General features: G+C 32.4%; 1 protein-coding gene, 1 long non-coding RNA gene and 1 pseudogene across 2 annotated transcripts; 2 read left to right on the forward strand and 1 right to left on the reverse strand.

Annotated features, from left to right (window-relative positions):
• Positions 1-37: 37 nt before the first annotated feature.
• Positions 38-3,041, reverse strand: LOC132179341 (uncharacterized; annotated as a pseudogene).
• A 3,987-nt stretch (positions 3,042-7,028) lies between these two features.
• LOC132178288 (receptor-like protein 7) lies at positions 7,029-10,040 on the forward strand. Its single transcript, XM_059590730.1, has one exon. It carries the CDS (start codon positions 7,338-7,340, stop codon positions 9,987-9,989), a length of 2,652 nt encoding a protein of 883 aa, XP_059446713.1. The 5' UTR covers positions 7,029-7,337; the 3' UTR covers positions 9,990-10,040.
• A 2,891-nt stretch (positions 10,041-12,931) lies between these two features.
• Positions 12,932-14,481, forward strand: LOC132176969 (uncharacterized). Its single transcript, XR_009439701.1, has 3 exons — positions 12,932-12,992; positions 13,880-13,908; positions 14,420-14,481. It is a non-coding gene; the product is annotated as an uncharacterized LOC132176969 (long non-coding RNA).
• The last annotated feature ends 6,205 nt before the right edge of the window (positions 14,482-20,686 follow it).

The raw sequence follows: 20,686 nt of genomic DNA on the forward strand, positions 1-20,686 counted from the left end.
ACTTTCACAATAACAAATACATTTCATCTTCCTGTGCACACTACTTGGTGTGAATTTGAATATCAGTGTTATTACCATGCTCTTTCTACATGATATCTATATGTACCAAATGTAACAAAAGAGTGATTAACGTACCTTGGCAATTGATTTGTTATATCTTTCAATGTAGCCAGGGAGGAGATTCAGTCTTCCTTTTTTTGCAGCCTCGGAATTGATATCTACATATTTTCCGGAAAGTGATCTGCCGCCCAGTGGAGAATAAGCCAGTAAAGCAATATTGCAATTGTTTGGGTGGCAAACTTCAACAAGATCAACTGCAGAGAATCAAGTGGACAGACGAACTCCTCAGTTAAGAGGCTAACATAACCAAATCTGGAGTGAAATGATTTATATTGCATGATTGATCATGTTATCCTAAAATTTCCACAATACAAAATATTGTTTCATTCCTTACCTTAGTTGTTAAGAGGAGTAACCTGTTATCTTCTTAGAGTTTGGTTACCTTTCAATCAATAGTTTGAGCTCATGTTTTGTCCCTTGATTATTGTGACCGCAGATATTAATGCAAGACTATTGAAGAGTACCCTAGGTAATGTAGATAATGCAATTTGGAGTAAAATATGGTACATAAATAATATCAACTAGTAATAAAAAATTACTTAACAAAGTCAGCTGATGGACAAATGTTGAGGGCATAACTATCCATCCTTACCGGTAAATTCAGCTTTAAAGTCCAATTAGTGGAGCAGAAATGGGTATAACTGGGATCAAAATCCAATCAGTTGCCAGCCCGGCTTACCACCTTGGATTGTCATCCATACAAATATAAATCTTTGCCCCCCCCACCATGTCCGTGGTAAAATCAGCATGAGATAACAAGCACCAGAGTCAAAAATAGCCAAATTGTCAGCTTCTCCCTAAATATACTCCAATGAGAGTGAACTACTAAAACATAACATCAAACTGTACGTAACTAAACAATGCTGACAGGCCTATCTATGTTTCACCTCTAATGTCACATATGAGGAAGCCTCAGTGTTGGGAAATATTACAATTTCACAGCCTAAATCAAGCAAGCAAGCTCCTAGCTCCTTCATGAGAAAACAAGGAGAGGCTCCAGTGCTTCAACCAGCATCAGCTACCACGTTGAATAAATTCTTGGCAATAGCAACCATTTTGACAGAATCGTTTGCTCCAATACATATGGGAGCCAACATGGTAAGATACACTATCTTTTATTCACGATTTGCATACACCAACCAAAAAATTTTGATTTCCTCTAATAACTAATATGAAGATAGTGCACAAAATGAACTAACCTTCAAAACGACATGTAACTAGGAGACTCTAGCTGTTTTGAATACTGACAATCTTCGGTAGTCCTTCAACTTTTGCTACATGCACAAACTCCATCACTCCATATGAAGGCTCATTGGAAACACCAATGTAGCGTACCTAAATAGGTTCAAAAGAACCAGCAGCAAGAGAATTATTCAAGAATAATGGTAATACTCCAGTTATTTGAAAACAATCCAATAGTTGCAGCTTTTAAATTTCATTACTTCTTTCAGTTACAAGTGCATATCCAAATTCCAAAACAGCTATTACATTGTCTTTGTGTGCAATTGTCAGAAGAAGCAAACTCAAGACACTATAATAACAACATGCTATTTGTCCAATGTCACTACACTATAGATCTGGAGTTTTAATATATAGCGACTTAAGTGTTTAGAAGGATACAACATAAACGGGTATGAAAAGCCTGAACAGAAGGTTAACTTCAATTTGTTACCTTTCCTTCATCAATAAGTTCTTTACAAGCCTTCAGTTGCTCCACAAATGGTACACTTGGCCTCCATTTTGAAGGATCATATGAAAACTCACCAAACAATGCCACATAACGATAAGGCCTGGATTGTAACAGAATGCTGTGTCCTCAGAAACCACAACTTAAAACAACTTTTATTCAAATTTTCCTTCTGAAAAGCAAACAGCAGGTATAATAGGACTGATCCCTCAAATAATTGGATAATAAAGCATGCACAAATATAAACAAAGAGAACCCAGTGGAGAGATGATTAGGATCTAAGCATAAATAAACTTTTCTAGTCATCTACCATAATATAAGCAAAGAGCATCAAGCTGATAGATAATTGCGAAAATTCACAAGAAGAGATGGTGTTTGATACATCATACACCAAACTGGTGAAACCAAAACAAACAGAAAAGCACTGCAATTGCAAAAATCTTTATACCGCCAGCAGCCATATATTAAAGCATGTAGAGTTCACATACATCAGCTGAAAATGACAAATCACAACAAGAATATAGCGTGCACACTTCTATGTTCCAAGGAAACTAAACATACCAATGAATTTGCAACAAATCAATGTAATCAGTGCCAAGGCGCTTAAGGATTTTCTCCACGCTTTCTCTAAAATTTTCAGCATCGACCCGCAAAACCTTCGCATTGTCTCGTAGATAACTTGACCGTTCTGAATAACCGAATACTTTTGTGGCCAAAATAACCTATCCATTACAGGTAATACCCAAAAAATAAAAATTGCTACAGATTCTTAGTTCTTGCTTTCATGATTAACATTGCAATGTCAACTTCACAAAAAATCATTTTTATGCATAATATAACGCGAATCCCAGCTTTCGTCATCAAGATAAGAATTCGATCATAAAGTTTAATTTCAAAGAAAATTAGATATGGTGGAATAAAAAAAGAATTATATAGAACCCAAAAAAGAATATGAGGCAGTCATGCATGAAAAACAAATACCTTTTCACGATGTTGAGACTTGAGCCAGCTACGAATGTAGAGATCAGTTTTTCCTTGTGTCTCCTTCCTCATTGGAATTGGTACTGCAAAACAACAAGGTCGGAATGTCACCAAACAAAAAGCGTATGATTGTGTCTGTGTTAGTGATTAAGTTGTGAGAAAGAACGTACAGCCTCGGCAGTGTCAAGAGCATTAATGCCACGCTCAACCGCATAACTTAGCATTTCATGAGCTTTCCTGTGTTTTTTTGCTCCCCGAATGTCATCTGAAACATTAAATACATTTGTAATATGAAAAATAGCCCAACAAATCTTGGGTTAAGATAAAAAATACCAGTAATTAGACGAGCACTGATTGAAATAAAATTTACAAAAGCAGAAGTAACAGTTCTAAAAACCAACTGAGAATTGAGAATAACCAAGTCCGGACTATTACCTTACCCATAACATAAAACAAAAAAAAACAAAAAAGAAGGATTCTTTATAGTTCCAAAAGTGATTTCGCTAATAGAGAGGTCAGAGTCTCCGAGCTTCTTGTACTGCAACGCGCTCTTCTCGCCGAGTTTGGCGCAAATGCGGGTCTTCCTGGCGGGAGTTCTAGTTCCGACATGGTGGCGCGTTGGAGAGAGGGTGCGAATGGAGTAGAGGAAAGCAGGGACTGCAGAGAAGGAGGTGGAGGGTGTGGTCGAGAAGGCCACAACCACTGCCCACTGGTAAAAAAAAATGGCCTTATCGCGACGCAGCAGTTTGAATTCAATCCCTGCGAGCGTGAGACAGTGTGTCAGTGCGCCTGTGTGGGTGTGACCGTGTGAGCTTCGCTTCGTACTTGGAATGTGAGTCATGTGACCCTCCGCGTGTTTACGAAAGGTGGGCCTTTTCTGGTTATAATCATCATGTTATGGGCTTTGGACAATTGGGCAAAACCAGGCTTCTTCATGGCCTACTGGGCTACAATACCTTTTCAATTTCTCATGTACTTTTTCTTTCTTTCTTTTGCTTAATTTTCATGTAGTTTTTCTTAGGGTAAAAATGTGGATAGTTAACAACCGCTAGCTACCCGTTAACTGTTTTTGAAGGCAGTTAAGAAAATCCGCTAGCTGCCTAGGCGATTACAGTTAGTGGTTTTTGGTTTTTTCAACACTCCTAGCCGCCTATATATATATACTACTACCCAATTGACAATGTCTTCTCAAACTTTTAATTGTGACAATGTTCCCTCACTCTAAAAAATTGTCAATGTTTACCCCAATGACGAAATTATTCTTAATAAAATAAAAACAAAAATACAAAAACTTCTAGAAAAAACCTAAAACTAACAACAACAACAACAACAAAAAATCCAAGCAATAGCCAATATATATTTTAAAAATTCCTTTTATAAGAAAAAATTAGATTTTTTTTATAAACATAGAAAATTTTCGGTTTTTTTTTTAATTTATTTTTGTTTTATAATTTTTTTAAAATAAAAATTCTGTTTAAAAAAAAATTTTCGTTTTTTAAAATGAAATTATAAAAAAAAAAATCGTTTTTTTAAAATAAAATTTTCTTTTTAAAAAACATTATTATTTTTAAATTAAAATTTTTCATTTTTTATAGGGTTATTTTTCTCTTATTGAGAAATCTATATGGGTATTGTTAACTTTTTGCTAGTCTTGAGGGGGACATTGACAATGTTTTGGTAATTTGAAAGAGACATTATTACAATTGAAAGTTTGGGTGAGAACATTGTTAATTAGGTGGTAATTTGATGGGCATTTATGGACTTTACCCATATATGTATATATACTCACTTTAGTCAAGTCGTCTCCGTTTTATGGAATCTTTCATCAGAAGCAATGGTATATACTCACTTAAAGTCAAGTCGTCTCCGTTTTATGGAATCTTTAATCGGAAGCATATACTCACTTTAGTCAAGTCGTCTCTGTTTTATGGAATCTTTCATCAGAAGTAATGGTATATACTCACTTCAAGTCAAGTCGTCTCCGTTTTATAGAATCTTTCATCGGAAGCAATGGTACAGTCACATTATGATTAAGATGATGCGTTGTTGTTTAGTCCCTCCTATTGCATGATGTGATTGTTGGAAATCATCAAATAAAAATGGTATTTGATTTGATAATTATACTCAGTCAAGTCGTCTCCGTTTTATGGAATCTTTCATTAGAAGCAATGGTATATACTCACTTCAAGTCAAGTCGTCTCCGTTTTATGGAATCTTTCATCGGAAGCAATGGTATAATCACATTATGATTAAGATGATGCGTTGTTGTTTAGTCCGTCCTATCTCCGTTTTATGGAATCTTTCATCAGAAGCAATGGTATAGTCACATTATGATTAAGATGCTGCGTTGTTGTTTAGTCCCTCCTATTGCATGATGTGATTGTTGGAAATCATCAAATAAAAATGGTATTTGATTTGATGATTATACTCAGTCAAGTCGTCTCCGTTTTATGGAATCTTTCATTAGAAGCAATGGTATATATATATACTCACTTCATGTCAAGTCGTCTCCGTTTTATAGAATCTTTCATCAGAAGCAATGGTATAGTCACATTATGATTAAGATGTTGCGTTACTGTTTAGTCCCTCCTATTGCATGATATAGGAGGGACTAAACAGAATCTTTCATCATGCAATAGGAGGGACTAAACAGTAATGCAACATCTTAATCATAATGTAACTGTACCATTGCTTCTGATGAAAGATTCCATAAAATGGAGACAACTTGACTTGAAGTGAGTATATATATATATATAAAAAGAGATTGTGATAGTAAAATGAAACTTTTGCTAAAATATAATTTTTTACTTAAAAGCTCTATTAACAAAAATGTAATTTGAATCATTTTGATTTTAAAACCTCAATTTTAAATTCGATACGCAATTTAGATTCATTCAAAATTGGAGTTCTTCTTACTATGTCCTAAAAAGACAAGAAAATCCTGACCCGATTTTCCTATACATATATATATACACCATGCATTCGAGTTCTTCTTACTCTGATGACCATGAAAATTCTTATAAATATTCTTTTCATGTCATCTGATAAAGATGCATAGCGAATATCGATCATATCTTCGAGAGTAGGAACCAAACAGTAATAGATGTGAATGTTCATTATCATTACTTCTGATCAAAGAACCCCTCACATCCACGAGACGACTTGAGTTGAGGTGAGATAAAAACAAGAAAAAAATATATAATTGCCCTCTAAACTATCAGAAGTTTGTAATATAGCTTTTTAATATTTAAAAGGTATTAAAGTAGCTCCTCAAACTACCAAATTATATCAAAAAGGTTACTTATTTTTTATATTCTTATCATACCCCTATTATTTTAACAAATAAAATAATAAAATAATTGTAAAAAAAAACAAACAAATTTTAAAAAATACAAGAAAACCAATGGGCGAATAATTTTTTTTTTTGAAATAAATAATAAATAATTAATCACTGTAGTTGACCTAAATTACAAATTGTTTCATGTCGTATTAAAGTAAAATCAAAGACTCGTTCAGACTGGAACCATGTCGTATTAAAGTAAAATGAAATGTACGGTTATTGAGATATTTCAAAAAAAAAAAAAACAATTTAGTCACTGGAGTCAAATTATGTACCTTTGATTTTACTTTAATACTTTTAGAACATTGTGGGGTTATATTACAAACGGCTGGTAGTTTGGAGGGTTAGTTTTATATTTTTTCCTAAAAACAAGTATACCATACTCTGATAGTTTTTTTTTTTTTTTTAATATGTAAACCTCTTTTTATTCCATAAAAGATTCAGAGCATCAAGCTCTTAAAAACATAGGCAAAATTTATGTGGTTATAAAGTCATAGATATATCGAAAAAATTAACAATCAAAATGTATCTATGACCTCCGATCTTACTCATGTACAAACTTCATTTATGACATAAATCTACTCCTGACATATTAGATCTAAGACATGGATTGATCATATCCCAGTTAGTTTGTAAGCTTGGGATGAGACAAAATTGGAATAATTAGCACAAAGGAAGGAGCGGTGGAGAGTTGAGTAGAATAGTTTGTGATAGGGTCTGGTCCACTGCATGGACTCACCGGGAGTCAAGAGCCAAAATTTTAGACATGGAGAGGGCAAAATATAAGAAATAAATTAACATTACGTTGTTTTAGGGCCTTACAAGAAATATGAAAAAACTTTTCAGCAATATCATATCGCTCCATCATGAAAGATCCTTTGATTTTACAGGGACGACTTGGCTTGAAGCGAGATTAGGATAAGCACAACGGAGTCTATGGAGGAGATGGTCTGATCAAAGCTTTCCTTTGCATCAGCTCACTGAGAAATAAATTAACCTTATTGGGACCACACAAGAAATAATCAAAGATTTGAACAAGGCATCTGTATTCTTTTTCTAAAGTACATAAAAAAAACAAGGCTCAATTTAATATTTTCTAAAGTTTGACGGGGCCACAACACTGGCGGCTCAGTCTATAAAAGCACCTAACGTTGATCACTTCCATGTATGCTTATGTGAGAGCTAAACAAAATTCAGTGCAACATTATTATGGGTTTCTCGCCTTCTCTGTTTGCCTTCATGAGCTTTCTTCTTTCACTCTCGTTGTTTTATCTTATATTTGCTGGCTTCTTTTCTTTTGTGCATCCACTTTGCCATGATGATGAGAGCTTTGCCTTGTTGAAATTCAAGGAAAGCTTTACCATCAATCAATCTGCATCTGATGATCCCTCCGCTTATCCGAAGGTTTCGTTGTGGAAGCCTGAAAGTGGCGATTGTTGCAGGTGGCGTGGTGTCAAGTGCAACGAGGACACGGGTCATGTGATCAGTATCGACCTCAGCAGTAGTTGTCTTTATGGCTCTATCAATTCCAGTAGCACTCTCTTCCAGCTTGTTCACCTCCAGAGCCTTAATCTTGCCGACAATCACTTTAATTTTTCTCGTATCCCAACTGCTTTTAGACAGCTTTCTAGGCTAACAAACCTCGATCTCTCTGCCTCAGCATTTTCTGGTCAAATCACTTCAGTAATTTTAGAGCTCTCTAACTTAATTTCCCTTGATCTCTCAAGCAATTATGGATTGAAGCTCCAAAAGCCTGGCCTCAGAAGTATAGCTCATAGGTTAACAAACTTGAAAGAACTACATCTTAGTGGGGTTGACATATCATCCACTGTACCCAATATCTTGGCAAACTTATCTTCTTTAACATCTCTATTTCTAAGAGAATGTGGCTTGCATGGTGAGTTTCCCATTGGAATTTTCCATCTACCCAATCTTCGGTCTCTTAGTGTGAGATACAATACATATCTCAAAGGAAGTATGCCAGAATTTAACCAAAGCAGCCCCCTCGAATTTCTGGGACTTTCTGGGACGAGTTTCTCTGGTGAGTTACCGAGATCAATTGGTAACCTTAAGTCCTTAGATTATTTTAGGGCTACAGAATGCAATTTCTTTGGGCCAATACCGTCTTCACTTGCTAACCTTACCCAACTAATCATGCTACAATTAGGAATGAATGGGTTGCGTGGTTCAATTCCACTGTCAATATCTAGGCTTGTGAATCTTGAGAATCTCGATCTATATTCTAATCACTTGAGTGGCACGGTGGAATTTGACTTGTTTATGAAACTCAAAAACCTCAAGTCACTCCAACTATCAAGGAACAATATTTCATTGCTTACAAAGCCAAGTACCAACGCAACTCTTCTAAAATTTGAAATTTTAACTCTAGGTTCCTGTAACTTGAATGGGTTTCCAGATTTTCTAAGGAACCAAGATGAGTTGGGGCTTTTGGATCTTTCTGCCAACAAAATTCACGGCCAAATTCCCAAACGGATGTGGAGTTTAAGTAAAGAAACTCTTTGGTCATTAGAACTGAATTCCAACTCTCTTACTGGTTTTGATCAACTTCCGGCTTTTCTCCCTTGGACTAATCTACGTATCTTGGAGCTTAGTTCTAACAAGCTTCGAGGGTCACTCCCAATCCCACCACCTTCCATCATTACGTATTCAGTCTCAAACAACTCATTGACCGGACAAATCCCACAACGGATTTGCAATCTAAGTTCAGCTTTTACTCTTGATTTGTCAACCAATTACTTGAGTGGCTTGCTTCCTAAATGTTTAGGCAACATGAGTGAATCTCTCTCAGTTCTAAATCTACACGGCAATAGCTTCCGTGGAACTATTCCCGACACATTCTCAGAAGGAAATGAATTGAAGATGATTGATTTTAGCCAAAATCAATTACAGGGGCGTCTACCAAGATCAATGGCCAATTGTACCATGCTTGAAGTTCTTAATCTGGGACACAATCAGATGAATGATACTTTCCCTTTTTGGTTGGGAATTCTTCCAGAGTTGAGGGTTCTCATTTTGCGATCTAATGGAATCTATGGTGCAATGGGAAATCCTAACAGCAGTTTTGATTTCCAAAACATGCGCATCATTGACCTCTCTAATAATGAGATTACTGGTAAGTTGCCATCTCAATACTTCCAAACTTGGAAAGCTATGCGAATAGTTGATGTTAAGGGTTTAGTGTATTTGCAAGCAAATGAAAGTTTCACAACACTGGGAAGCAGGTTTTTTGGCTCCTACCCTTACTCAATGACATTTACTTACAAAGGCACAGAGAGAGTATACGAAAAAATCACAGATTTATTCATAGCCATTGATCTTTCGGGTAACAGATTCGAAGGGAAAATTCCAGAAGTTGTGGGATATCTAAAAGGACTCCAGTTGCTCAATCTTTCCAACAACTTTCTCACAGGTCCTATCCCTTCTTCCTTGGTGAACTTAACAAACGTAGAAGTATTGGACTTTGCTCAAAACAAGTTGTCTGGTGTGATTCCTCTGCAACTCGTGCAACTCACTTTCCTCGCATTCTTTAATGTCTCTCATAATCATCTCATGGGACCTATACCACATGGGAATCAATTTGACACATTTTCAAACAGTTCTTACAGTGATAATCCTGAATTATGTGGAAGCCCTTTGTCAAATAAATGTGGAAATTCAAGAGACTCACCGCCTCCGCCTTCAACTTTTGAAGAGAATCAAATGTCAACATCCTCATTTAAATTCGGTTGGAAAGTAGTTGTAATGGGATATGGTTGCGGATTCATAGTTGGGCTTGTTGTTGGGCAAATTGTGTTTAGAAGAAAGTATGATTGGGTTATGAAGACTTTTGCAATCTGGTAGCCAACACGAAGAAGGGTCACTTTCCGCCTCTTCCCGCTTCTTCCCTAGACGGTGTCCACCCCTGCACTGCAGCTGCTGTTTTTTGAGTTCTTCATGCTATTTTCTATTTCTGTCTTTGGTTTTCTGTTTGAATCAGGAGTTTGTTGCTCCTTGATGACTAAATCTGTTATGTTTTTTACAGTGTTGTTCCCCCCTCAACCACTCTCCAGTGGTTGTTATTCTATCCTGGCAAAGGTTTTGGGTTAGATGTATGGCTCTTTTGAGGTTCATGCTCTTGCCTATACTTTGTTTGGGCATTGTCTTTTACGTATGGGTTTGTTGTTGAGGTGCTCACCTCTTATTTTTTTTATGTTGTAATCTAGTTTGTTATGAATGAAGTTAAGTATTTTTTTTTAAAAAAAAAAAATGAAGAAGAAGAAGAAGAAGGGTGAATTGGAGAGGATACATGAATTAAATATATATAGTCAGCCAAAGTGTTTACCCTAGCTGTTAGCAGCAATAAATTGGCTTTCTTTTTTTCCTTTAAGAGGTTTGGAGGGGCAAGGGGTAGCATGATTGTAATGGAAGGAATCGATTGCCTGCACAAAATATGAATGCAATAAGTTTATAACGTGGCACCTGTTTCTCTTCCTTTCTGATCTAAGATAATTTTTGGCACAAAGATTATAGGCCAAAATTTGCTAATTAATTTATTCATTTGAATTCGATATCTGCCATACTGGATGCGTTCGTGTGAGAGCTCCAAATTTGGAATGTCATGGATATATAATCAAACATAATTTGGGCTTCGGGAATTGGGTAATACTAGCTAGCCAGGCCTTGTTCCTATTCTACTGTGCTCGAGTTTCAGCTCGATATCTTTTTAATTTTTTCTTGTGAATTTTTCGTATACTTTACTCTTTCACAACCTAGAAAACAAGCTACTCTCTTTTTTTTTTTTTTTGGAATTTTTGCTTTGTGTTGAATCACACAAATGACCAAGACAATTTAGGGGTGCAAAGGCGGTTAGTGGCAATAATCGCTAACCGTAACCGCCTTAACGGTTAATAGATTTCACTAACCGCAACCGCTAACCGCTTAGTGGTTAGCGGTTAGCGAAATAGATAATCGCCCGCTAACCGCTTTTTTAAAATTGAGCTTTTTTTTTGGGCTTTTTGGGCTTTTTTTTTACGTTCATTTTTTTTTCTTGTATTTTTATATCTTCTTGGGCCCAATTGCTATAAAAAGAGCCCATATTGAAAAATCAAAAATATTTGACCCAAAATTTAGGATCACCAATCCTAAATTTGTACGTTTGTTCTTGTTTTTGTTTTGACTACAAATTCATATGCAAATGTTTGACCCAAATATTTGGGTCAAACAGAAAAATAAAAAATATTTGACCCAAATATTTGGGCTTATTATATAATCATATGATTTAATGATCAAGTCATCATGTGATATAATCATATCAATTATAGTGATAATATATAAATTACTAAAATTATAATGATAATACATTAATACTTAAATTGTGTTTATAAGTAACACATTGGTCATTGTTTAATCCAATATCAATTACTTAATTTGATATTATACGAATCATATCATCATTGTATATTAATAATATGATTCACTTGAAGTCTTGAATAGAGTATTTGAATTGTCATTGAATCATATGATTAAGTATTGATATTATACATTTATATTATTCATATGCATATGTAGACTTATATAGACTTATAAGTTTATAACATACATTGGAAATAAGTCTCTAGATATTTAATTGTTGTATTAGTATGAATTGATATACTTAATTATGAGTTATGTTATATTATATATGTATAATTTGTTATTATATAATCAAATGATTTAATGATCAATCTCATGTGATATAATCATATAAATTATAGTGATAATATATTAATACTCAAATTGTGATTTAATTAAATTTTAAAAAAATTGTGATTTAATGATCATGTGATTATGTTATATGTATAAATATTTTTATAATTATAATTATAAAAATATATTATATAAAAAGGCGGTTAGTGTAACGACCTAGATTTTAAAACTCTTATTTAAATAATATTAAATAGATTAAAAATATAATCGATAAATTGGAACAATGATATGTGGATTAATGATATTGAATAACTATTTAGTGTTAAAGGTATATTACATTGATTTTTGACCGCTTATGTATATTACTTCAATTCTAAAAATTTAGCTTCACTAATATGTTTATGGGCATAATCAAACCCAATCTAGTGAATAAATTATTTATATTGGTGTTTAGCGAAGTCATAAATTAATTTGAAGCTTTTCAGTTTTTTAGCCTAAAAAGCAGTGTCTTAATTTTCATACTGTTTAAATGAGATTAAAACTGCTAAAGAAAGATACCAAGGCTAACCACCTTTGTTGAAAGCTTAAAGTCTTCTAGTAATGATGATTATAGTAAATATCATGATTATAATGATTTAATAAGGCAAGTGGTCAAGTGGGAATGCAAATAGTTAAAGCCTAAGTTGAATTGGAAACTTTGTATAGGCCAAAAATAGACTCAAACGAACTCGGATGAAGTCGAACCAAAAATATAAAATGTTTGTCTCAGAGTCCTCTATCTATTCTCAAAATTTCATGTCAATCGGAGTACGTTTAGACATTGAAAAATGGATCGGGATACACTACCCTCATTTTGGACGAAAATACTATTTGGTATAGACCATGAAATATGGACTAGGTTCATTCTTTTGGTTAAATCCATCTCAACCCTTAGATCAAAGGTTTAAAAATAAATCCTAACCATTCATTCTCTTATAAATAGAGCCTTAGCTAAATTCACTTTCACTTAAGTTTTTACAATCTTAGAACAAGTAAAATTGTTTGCTCCTCCTTTCATTTCATTTCTTAGTTCTAGTCAAAAACCATATAGCCTAAAATCTTTCTTGTAGTATTCAAATGTTTTTCTAAACTAGCTACCTAGAGAAGATTTGGTGGAGTTTTACTTCTAAGGATTTTTGGGTAAGTGTTTCTTGTATAAATATCATGATTTATTGATTTTATCACTTGTTCTCATTTAATTGTTTAAAGACCCAATAAGCGTATAATGTAAAATAAAGTAATGGATACAAGTGAATTAATAATAAAGAGTTAGTGGACAAAATCAATTAAGGACTTATAATATTATCTATATATTATTTACTTTACAGTATTTACATTCAGTTATTTCTTTTATGTCATTTAAATTTCTGTTCATATTTCTGGCGGTAAGGACCATTTGATCTCATCCCCGAAATATGCATTATTTACATTCAGTTATTTCTTTTATGTCATTTAAATTTCTGTTCATATTTCTGGCGGTAAGGACCATTTGATCTCATCCCCGAAATATGCATTATTTACATTCAGTTATTTCTTTTATGTCATTTAAATTTCTGTTCATATTTCTGGCGGTAAGGACCATTTGATCTCATCCCCGAAATATGCATTATTTACATTCAGTTATTTCTTTTATGTCATTTAAATTTTAATTCATATTTTTGGCGGTCATCCCCAGAATATGAATTCAGTATTTACATTCAGTCATTTCTTTTATTGTCATTTAAATATTGATTCATACTTTGGTAGGTACGGACCATTGGTCTCATCTCCAAAATATGAGTCATGTTTTATATATATTATTTATAATACTAGTTTGTATTTAGTGATACTGGCCATTAGCCTCGTCACCAAAAATGAATTCAGGCATAAAGCTAGTTATAAGCAACTATCTTAGATTAATATAATAAAATGAGTAAGTAAAGATGAAGTGACGGATAATAAATAAATATAAAAAGATGAGGGTCTTTAAACAATGATATTATTGGAGAATGAACTAAGTATTGTTTGTATGTATGTATTATATGCAGAAGTGGAGCAGAATACTACACTAAGGAGAGTAAGTATGGATATACTTACTGAGTACTAGCTTTGTTTTATTGTTATAGGAATTCTTATTTTGTCTTATTGATATAATTTTGCAATACAACTGCTGCATAATGTGTCTAATAAAATGGGCTGATAAGATAGCCACCTTAAGAACAAGCTGGGTGGATTGCCGCGAGGAACTATCGGTATCTCAGTGGATGGGGGTATATAACCGTCCAACAGGCCTAATATATAACTAAGCTGGGACGGTGTAGTTGCCAGCACCAAATAGGTAAACCTCTAAAGTGTGAGGGACATAACGGACATAAGCGGGCTGAGAGCTCATGAGAAGAAGTCTGAAGAAAGATTATCATAAAACACAAACTAATCTGTCATTACGCTGCATTCACAACTCATTCATTATTATATATTTTAGTCTTTAATCTTATTTGTTCAAACTAGTCTTTTTAGTCTTTATATCTAGGGAAATAGATTACTCACTTGTTTGCCTATGTAAATATGATAACGTCATCTTTACATAGATCTTGATGCAGGGATAGAAAGTGAGGACGATGGTCCTTTTACTGGTTTTGATGGTTGATAGATCATCTGCTGCAGGATTTATGCTTACTCTATGGAGCAAGTCCCATTTATGTTAATCGCTTTTATTATGTATGGTGATGTGTGTAAACTTAATAGATATTACTATGTTAATTTAGGTGCCGTCTGTGGCATATATTTGGTACACCTAGTGTGTACATATGTTGTAATAAAAACCATGTTTCTATTTTATTTAATAATATATTACCTCGAGGTATTTCAGTCAGCTCAACTGTGTTGTGTAAGATAATCCTAGGTCATAGAAAAAGAAAAAAATATACATACTTCGCTGTAAGATTGTATTTTCTAAAGTTGCAGCGTCACGACTTCGATATTTGCTAGTTCAAATATCGGGGCGTTACAGTTAGCGGTTACGGTTAGTAAACCCAATAACCGCTAATCGCTAGGTGGTTATAGCGGTTAGACGGTTAACGGTTAATACAGTTAAACGGTTAGAGCAGTTAGCGGTTAATGGTTAGAGCAGAACACATTTATGCTTTGTGTTGAATCACACAAATGACCATGTAGCACCATGAAATTGGCATTTCAAGTACTTTTTCTCTTTTGAAAATGGAGATTATGGAATTCAAGGTCATAAATAAATTAAGGAAGATTCATGATACACAGAATCACATTTATATATAGTTTCCACTACTTACAGAATTATCGTTCTAATCGATGCACCCATAGATTCCTCAGTTAAGAATTTGTCCATGCCATTCGGGCATCTTCTAAACAAGAGAAAATCGTTACCTAGCTCTATACTGCCGCTACAAAAAACAAAAGGGATTTATTGTCTACAGTAACTCATTTTTTTGCCATGTCACTATTTCTTGACTTGTTAATTATTGTCACTTGCTAAATTTAAATTTGTTTAAATTAATATATATATATATATATACTTTAGTGACGTGGCAAATTGTGACACGTCAAGAATTATTGACGTGTCGTTTTGGCATCTCAATAATTTTTGACGTGTTATTTTGACACGTCAATAAATAATAATTCATAGTTCGAATAGTATTTTTTGAAAAATAAGTGATCTCTTACTATTTTCAATGTATTTTCTACATGTGGCACGTCAAGAAAAAAAATTTATTGACGTGTTACATGTGACACGTCAATAATTTCTTGACGTATTAAATGTTGGCATGTCACTAAAAAATGAGTGGGACATTTTAACTTTTTCTCTTCTTATTATTTAATTCTTTCCTTCTCCGGATGGGTTGAGAAAAAAAATAAAAAAATATCTCTTTTCTTTCTCCTTCTCCCACGCAGCCGTCCCTGATCTCCTTCTTCCTTTTATTTTTTTTAATTTTTCTTTCTGCAAAATGGGTTTCTTCCCCACAGCAAGAAGAAACGGGCTGCGTTGTCCGGATGGAAATTGAAACAAATATTCTGATTGGGTTAAGTTGAAGTAGCTGATTGCAGGAAAAAAAAAAAAAGAATTGTTTATTTTGTTGGGTCTCTATTGGTTCGGTGATGTTGGGTTTGGGAGAAAGAAAAGAAGAAAAGAGGGTTTGGGAGAAAGAAAGATGAAACAGCAGGCGATGCTGGCGGGTGGGATGGATTTGGAGTTTTGGTTTTGTTTTTTCTGGTTTGGCTGATTGGGGATACTAGTTTTGTTGTTTTTTCTGGTTTTCTCTGGATGAAGAAAAGAGAAAGAAGAAAAAAGGGTTTGGGACTTGGGAGAAAGAAAGAAGAAACGGCCGGCAATGCTGGCTGGTAGGATGCTCTCCGGCGGCCGTGGATTGGTTGTGGGTTTGCTGGACCGGTGGTATTGGTGAAAAATATTGGTGAAAATTTTTTTAAAAAATAATTATTTTTAAATAATTTTTAAACTTTATTGACGTGTTAGTTTTGACACGTCAATAAATTATTAACGTGTCAAAACTAACACGACAAGAAAATTTATTGATGTGCTGTTTATTACCACGTCAAGAAATTTTGACGTGCCAACAGTGGCACGTCATTAATTTTTTTTTTTTTAGACCCTTTTTTTTAACCATGCACATACGTTAGATGGGGTGTCAATACGCCTTAGCGGTTAATAGATTTCACTAATCACAACCGCTAACCGCCTAGCGGTTAACATTTAGTTACTTACCGCCAGTTAGCGGTTAGTGAAATAGGTAACCGTCCGCTAACCGCTTTTTCAAAATTGAGCTTTTTTTTTTTTTTGGCCTTTTTGATTTTTTTTTTTAATTACTGTAACATTTTTTAACCTCTTTTTTTTTTATATATATTTTTAGTGTTTTCTTATGCCCAATTGCTATAAAAAGAGCCCATATTGAAAAATCAAAAATATTTGCCCCCAAATTTACATTTACTTGTACTTTAAAAAAAAATCCTTAAATATTAAATCATAACCGGTTAAGTTAAAAAAATAAAAAATAAAATAAAATCAACACAACATATAAAAAAAGTTCAACACAACTGTCACAACATATTAAAAAAAAAAAAAAAAATGTTCAACACAACATATAAAAGAAGTTCAAATAAAACATATGATATATATGATTATATGTCATATTATATATGATTATATGTATTATTTGTTATTATATGATCATATGATTTAATGATTAATTCATCATGTGATATAATCATATCAATTATAGTGATAATATTACTAAAATTATAATGATAATACATTAATACTTCAATTGTGTTTATAAGTAACACATTGTTTAACCCAATGTCAATTACTTAATTTGATATTATATGAATCATATTATCATTGTACATTAATAATATGATTCAATTGAATAAAGTATTTGAATTGTCATTGAATTATATGATTAAGTATTAATATTATACATTTATATTATTCATATGCATATATGTATAATTATAATTTATAACATATATAAACTTATAAGTTTATAGCATACTTTGGAACTAAGTCTCTAGGTACTTAATTGTTGTATTAGTATGAATTGGTATACTTATGACTTATGTCATATTATATGTGTATAATTTGTTATTTTATAATCATATAAATTAGAATGATAATACATTAATACTTCAATTGTGGTTATAAGTAACACATTATTAAATCTAATGCCAATTACTTAATTTGATATTATATGAATCACATTATCATTGTACATTAATAATATGATTAACTTGAATAAAATATTTGAATTGTCATTGAATCATATGATTAAGTATTGATCTTATACATTTATATTATTCATATGCATATATGTATAATTATAATTTATAACATATATAGACTTATAAGTTTATAACATACATTGGAATTAAGTCTCTAGGTACTTAATTGTTGTATTAGTATGAATTTGTATACTTATGAGTTATGTCATATTATTTATGTATAATTTGTTATTATATAATTAAATGATTTAATGATCAATTGATCATGTGATATAATCATATAAATTATAATGATAATACATTAATATTCAAATTGTGATTTAATTATCTAAAAAAAAATTGTGATTTAATGATCAAGTGATTATATTTGTTATATGTATAAATATTATTATAATTATAGTTATAAAAATATATTATATAAAAAGGCGGTTAGTAAACTCAATAACCTCTAACCGCTAGGCGGTTATAGCGGTTAGACTGTTAGTGGTTAATACGGTTAAGCGGTTATAGCGGTTAATCGGTGGTTAGAAACTGCTCGCGGCACTAAAAAAAAAGGAGATTTTTTTTGCGTGGCAAACAGTAGCTAATTTTTGCCACGTCAAAACATTTTGACGTGTCTAAGTAGATACGTCAAAAAAAATATTATTGACGTGCTGCATTTTAACACGTCAAAAACAAATTAACATTAATTTGTAAATAATTAGGTAATAATTGATATAAAAAATATGTATTAAAAAATAATTAAATTTAATTGGCATAAAAAATTAAATTTGATTGGTGAGGAAAATTAAGTTTATCATATTAGTATAAATTACTTGGTATATATATATATATATATATATGTTTGTTGTATATATATGCATGCGTAATCATTCTAGCTATATATTGTATACCAATTAATATAATTATCACATGAATGCATCTAATTCAACCATTTCATTAATATTAAGTTGAACATGATATTATCATGCATATATATATCAGTCTAGTAATATTAATATGATAACCATATTAATTTTTTAAAAATATATAAAACATACTGAATACATTTATTTTATAATTAAGACCCCCAAACCTCATATGAACTCGGCCAACACAAAATATGTGGTCGGTGAGTGTTTACATCTAATTATCTATACATCTAGAATATTAATTTATTTATTCTCTAATTAATTGTAATTGTGTTGTATAGATATATAATGTGGACATCACGACATATAAGAAGAAAAAAAATGATATAGTAGAATAAATTATATTTGTAATAGAAATTATATGATAAAGTAAATATGGCACGTCAAAAACTTTTGACGCGCCATCTGTGGCACGTCAAAAATATTTTGACGTGTCTAACCAACACGTTAAAAAAAAAAATTAACATTTTATTGTAATTAGGAAATAATTGATATAAAAAATATGTATTAAAAAACAATTAATTTTAATTGGCATAAAAAATTAATTTTGATTGGATAGGAAAATTAAGTTTATCATATTAATTAGTATAAATTACTTGGTATATATGTATATGTATATGTATATATATATCACATGCATGCCAATTAATATCACATGTATATTATATAATTAATTAATGTACACTAATTAAACATAATCATGCTATATATTAATGTATGCCAGGAAAGGTGGTTAGATTAGACGGTTAGCTAGCAAAGGTGGGGTGATGATATTTTGTTGTTATTAGAATGATAATTATAATTAGGTATTATAATTATTAATGGTTATAATATATATATAGAGAGAGAGAGAGAGAGTTTCTGACGTGCCCCAGATATTATGTCTGTTTCAATTTATTTTTTATTTTTTATTTTTAAATTGGTTTATTTTCTGTGTTGATTATATATATATATATATATAGAGAGAGAGAGAGAGAGAGAGAGAGAGAGAGTTTCTCACGTGCTGGGTTTTGGCACGTCAGAAATTATTTCTGTTTCAATTTTTTTTTTTTTTTTTTAAATCTGGTTTATTTCTGACGTGCTAAAATCAGCACGTCAAAAATTTCTGACGTGTTAAATGTTAGCACGTTACTAAAAAAAAAGCGGGATTTTTAACTTTTTCCCACTTTTTCCTATCTTCTTTCCCTCTTCTTTTTCCTTTATAATTCTTTTATATATTTGGTCATTTTTCTCTCATTTCCAGACTCAACTGTCTCTCTCTGTCTCTCCTCTCTCTCAATCTCCCTAGCTTCTCTATGCAGCCGGCCAGCTCCCTCTAGAGGGAAGAAGAAAAAGGAGAAAAAGAAGAGGAAGAAGAAGAAAAATAAAAGGAGAAGAGAAGCAGATCTGCACAAAAAAAAAAAAAAAAAAAAAAAAAGAAGAATAGAAGATAAGAAGATTTTTTTGGTTTGAAGATTTGTTGAGTTTCACGTTTGGGTTTTTGATTTTTCAGGTTGATTTTTTGATTTGGTTTTTTAAGATTTTTTGGGTTTGAGTTTTTGAAAATGAAGGAAAGAAGAGAGAGAGAGTAAGAAAATGGAGAAAAGAAGAGAGGGAGAGAGCTGGGGGGGGGGGAAGAGAGCTGACCAGCGTGGGGTGAAATTAAATTAAATATTTCACATGTTGGGTCACACCTATTAAAAGGGAGTTTTAGCCCACACATGAGGGGAAGTGTTAAACTAATGATTAAGTGATTAAATTTACATTTTTTTTTATCAATTTAAGCTTTTGGGATAATTAGAAGTTTAACAATTTTTTTTTTTTAAAAAAAAAAAAATCAGAAGTGAAAAATATAGTTGGCTAGGTTTTATTAGAGCCTATTTGGGATTGCGTATGAGAAATAGAGCTTTTAAGTCAAAAAGAGTTTTTCGGCAAAAAATTTATTTTTAAGCTTTTGCCAAAAGTACTTTTTGGTCATTTTTAGGCGTTTTGGACCCTTAAAAGTACTTTTAATTTTTTTTATCAAACGAGTACTTTTTTCTTCAAACAAATTTTTTGAGTGTTAAAAACATTTTTAAATCTCTCAAACGCAATTCTAAATAGACCCTTATTGTAAGTTATACGGACACCTAACTTGGCTCCGACTAGTTGACTTCTTCTCTCCGGTGAAGCCAAGCCAGGTCAGGTCAGGTCAGGTCA

The sequence above is a fragment of the Corylus avellana genome, chromosome ca4 (assembly GCF_901000735.1).
Source record: "Corylus avellana chromosome ca4, CavTom2PMs-1.0".
In the NCBI taxonomy this organism is placed as follows: domain Eukaryota; kingdom Viridiplantae; phylum Streptophyta; class Magnoliopsida; order Fagales; family Betulaceae; genus Corylus; species Corylus avellana.